At 55.0% G+C, this 2800-nt stretch overlaps 2 protein-coding genes across 2 annotated transcripts in view; both read right to left on the bottom strand.

The window, feature by feature from the left end:
- Positions 1-1312, bottom strand: part of GUITHDRAFT_147790 (hypothetical protein) — a gene marked incomplete at both ends in the record, with an annotated part of 2338 nt that extends 1026 nt beyond the window's left edge. Inside the window, 4 exons of the mRNA XM_005820537.1 lie at positions 300-357; positions 545-608; positions 759-855; positions 1013-1312. Coding sequence (XP_005820594.1) covers positions 300-357; positions 545-608; positions 759-855; positions 1013-1312 — 519 coding nt within the window. The remainder of the gene's footprint in view (positions 1-299; positions 358-544; positions 609-758; positions 856-1012) is intronic.
- A 1081-nt stretch (positions 1313-2393) lies between these two features.
- GUITHDRAFT_147789 (hypothetical protein) overlaps positions 2394-2800 on the bottom strand; it is a gene marked incomplete at both ends in the record, with an annotated part of 3244 nt that continues 2837 nt past the window's right edge. Inside the window, 2 exons of the mRNA XM_005820536.1 lie at positions 2394-2481; positions 2526-2578. Coding sequence (XP_005820593.1) covers positions 2394-2481; positions 2526-2578 — 141 coding nt within the window. The remainder of the gene's footprint in view (positions 2482-2525; positions 2579-2800) is intronic.

The following is a 2800-nucleotide window of genomic DNA, read 5'->3' as shown; positions in this document are numbered from 1 at the left end:
AGGAGCAGGAATGTTGACAAGGAGCAAGAGGATGGACGGGGAAGAGAGAGTTTGAGAGGAAAAGACCGCGCAGGGAAAGATGCAATCGAAAATGAAAAGAGCCGATCGTAAAGAGGGTAAGGAAATGGGGGAGTGGGAGAAAGGACGGAGAGATATTGGAAAGAACAGGAGGAGGGAAGTGGGTTTGGGGCGAGGAGAGGAGGAGCAGGAGGAGCAGGAGGAGCAGGAGGAGCAGGAGGAGCAGGAGGAGCAGGAGGAGCAGGAGGAGAGCGACTGGGGAGAGGGAGGCAGGCACTTACTCTCTCACTGTAGGCAAAGACTTTGACTTTGTCCCCGTCGACAATTACCTCGTTGAGTCTACCCGAACAATTAGAGGAGGAAGACGAGCAAGAGGAGCAGGAAGAGCAGGAGGAGCAGGACCACGATTATGAGCAGGAGCAGGAGCAGGAGCAGGAGCAGGAGCAGGAGCAGGAGCAGGAGGGGAAGCAACAGGTGGCGGAAGGGTTGGGGGAGGGAGCGGGAGTGCCATGCAAGAAATTCTCACTTGAAGTGATTGAGAGACAAGACTGCGGCAAGGCTGCAGCAGTCCGTGACGTTGCCTCCATTCTCTGTATCAAACATGATCAACTCGTTTACACTCAATCTTACCTCCCCTTTCCGTCCCCTGCCTCCCTCCACTCCCCTCTGCTTGTTCCCTCCGCTCCGTCTACTCCTCCCCTCCCTCCACTCTCCTCTCCTCTCCTCTCCTCCTCTCTCACCAAGCACTTTCAATTCCACTGTAACCTTCCACACTGCTTTCCCGGCGATGACACAAAGTGACTCCACGTCCACGCATCGGCTCTTGACAATCGCTCGCTGACAGAATTTCAGTAGACTAACACCTCCGCTTCTTCCTCCTCTTGTCCCCGTCCTTGCTCCTCCTCGTCTCCGATGTCTTTCTCTTTCCTGCTCCCTTCTCCTTCTCCTCCTCTACTCCCCACTCCTCCCTTCTTCTCCTCCTTTGCTTTGCCACCTGCAAGATCGCTCGACCGTCTTTCATGGTCTCGCTTGCTCGGTTCGCGTCTGTTGACGAGTCGGCAAGAGGGAGTGGCAGGAGGTCGAGGGACACGATCCCTTCTGCTGGACGCTCTGCTGGGGGAACGACGAGAGCAGCGCTCACGACCCCGAGTACTCTTGTTGAGAAGTCAGCGAGAGGAAGAGGAGATGGTGGTAGTGGGGGATGGGGGAGGAAGAGGACGAGGACAAGGAGGACGAGGACGAGGAGGACGAGGACGAGGAGGACGAGGTGGACGAGGACGAGCACAACCTGCATGTTCCCAGCTGCACTTCGACCATGCCAGGTTGTACATGGAAGTGAATCCTTACCCTGCGATGGTCCAGCAAGCGGCGGCCGTCAACTCGCTGAGACTCCTTCGCCGCCTGCTCAATGAAGGCTCGATCGCTCTTGGAGATAATGCTTGAGCTCATATTCTACTTCTCTCGTACGTCAGGAGGAGTCTGTGCAAGGAGGAAGAAGGGGAGGAGGGGGAGGGAGAGGGAGACTCAATCTCTCTCGCAGGATGTGAGCTCAACGTGAGTTGTTGTTGCAGCTGTTCTAGGAAGGAGCAGAAGGCGATGAAACAAATTCCGTGATGACTTCTGCCAATCAACATCAGAAGTTTGATAGCAAACAAAGCTTCGCCCAAACGGTCTTTGGCCCTTCCTCTTCACTACTAAGTTCTTCTCAATGTCTTCTTGCATCTACGCTGCTGGATTCTATTTTACTAAGCTATTCTATCTTCTCTTCTCCTCTCTTCTCCTCTCTTCTCCTCTCCTCTCCTCTCCTCTCCTCTCCTCTCCTCTCCTCTCCTCTCCTCTCCTCTCCTCTCCTCTCCTCTCCTCTCCTCTCCTCTCCTCTCCTCTCTCCCTTCCCATCCCCTGGATCAACTCCCATTTCCTGAACTGCACATGCGGTACTACCCCACCCCCCGTGTCCCGAAGTGTTTGTCTATATAAATACCCCTACCCTCAACCAGACTGAAGGCATTCAATCACCCTACCCCCCATTTTCCCATCATTCGAACCCCATCTGACATAGTTTTGTTCTAAACTAAACCCTCAGTTGTAGACAATCGCCTCAAGCTGTACCGATCCCAATGAGTCATCGCAACGTTGAAGGCTTCAGGCTGGTACCCGTCTAGCCAAGTTGGAGTCCTTCCGACGGTAGCGGTGACGGTCAGTGACTGTGATTCACTAGACTCTCATCATGTTTCTACACTTGTAGTTACTAAGTTACTTGTAGTTAGATCACTTGTGATATTACTTGTGTCGTATCTCCTTCTACCTCCTCGTGGCAATGACCTCAAGTCTTAACAGGCTCTAGCCCAGCAGCCAGTTAACATGAGGAACAACTATCAGAGGTAGCGAGCGAAGATGCTGCGGACTCTGCTCTCGTACTCCTCCCTCGTGAAGTGTCGGGGGATCTGCGGCTCGAGTTTGGACCTGCAGGTGCTGAGGAGGAGAAGGAGCAGCACATCTCTTCTCACCTCAACGCTCTTTCCACGCACTGGTAGAGCTGCGCCTGGTCGGGCTCGCTCCTCTGCAGCGGTGGTCAGTAACAAGGATGAAGCAGCAGCAAGGGAGAGGAGTGGGACAGGTAAGGGGACTGGGCAAGGGCAGGAGCAGGAGCGAAAGAGTGAGGCAGGAGGCAGGAGGCAGGAGGCAGGAGGCAGGAGGCAGGAGGCAGGGAGGGAGGAGGTAGGAGGCGAGGAAGCGAGGGAGGGAGGAGGGAGGAGGGAGGAGGATCAGGGAGGTGGGAGGG

The sequence above is a fragment of the Guillardia theta genome (genome assembly GCF_000315625.1).
Source record: "Guillardia theta CCMP2712 unplaced genomic scaffold GUITHscaffold_173, whole genome shotgun sequence".
Classification (NCBI taxonomy): Eukaryota; class Cryptophyceae; order Pyrenomonadales; family Geminigeraceae; genus Guillardia; species Guillardia theta.
Note: the sequence above shows the minus strand (reverse complement) of the source record. Positions and strands in the feature narration are given on the sequence as shown.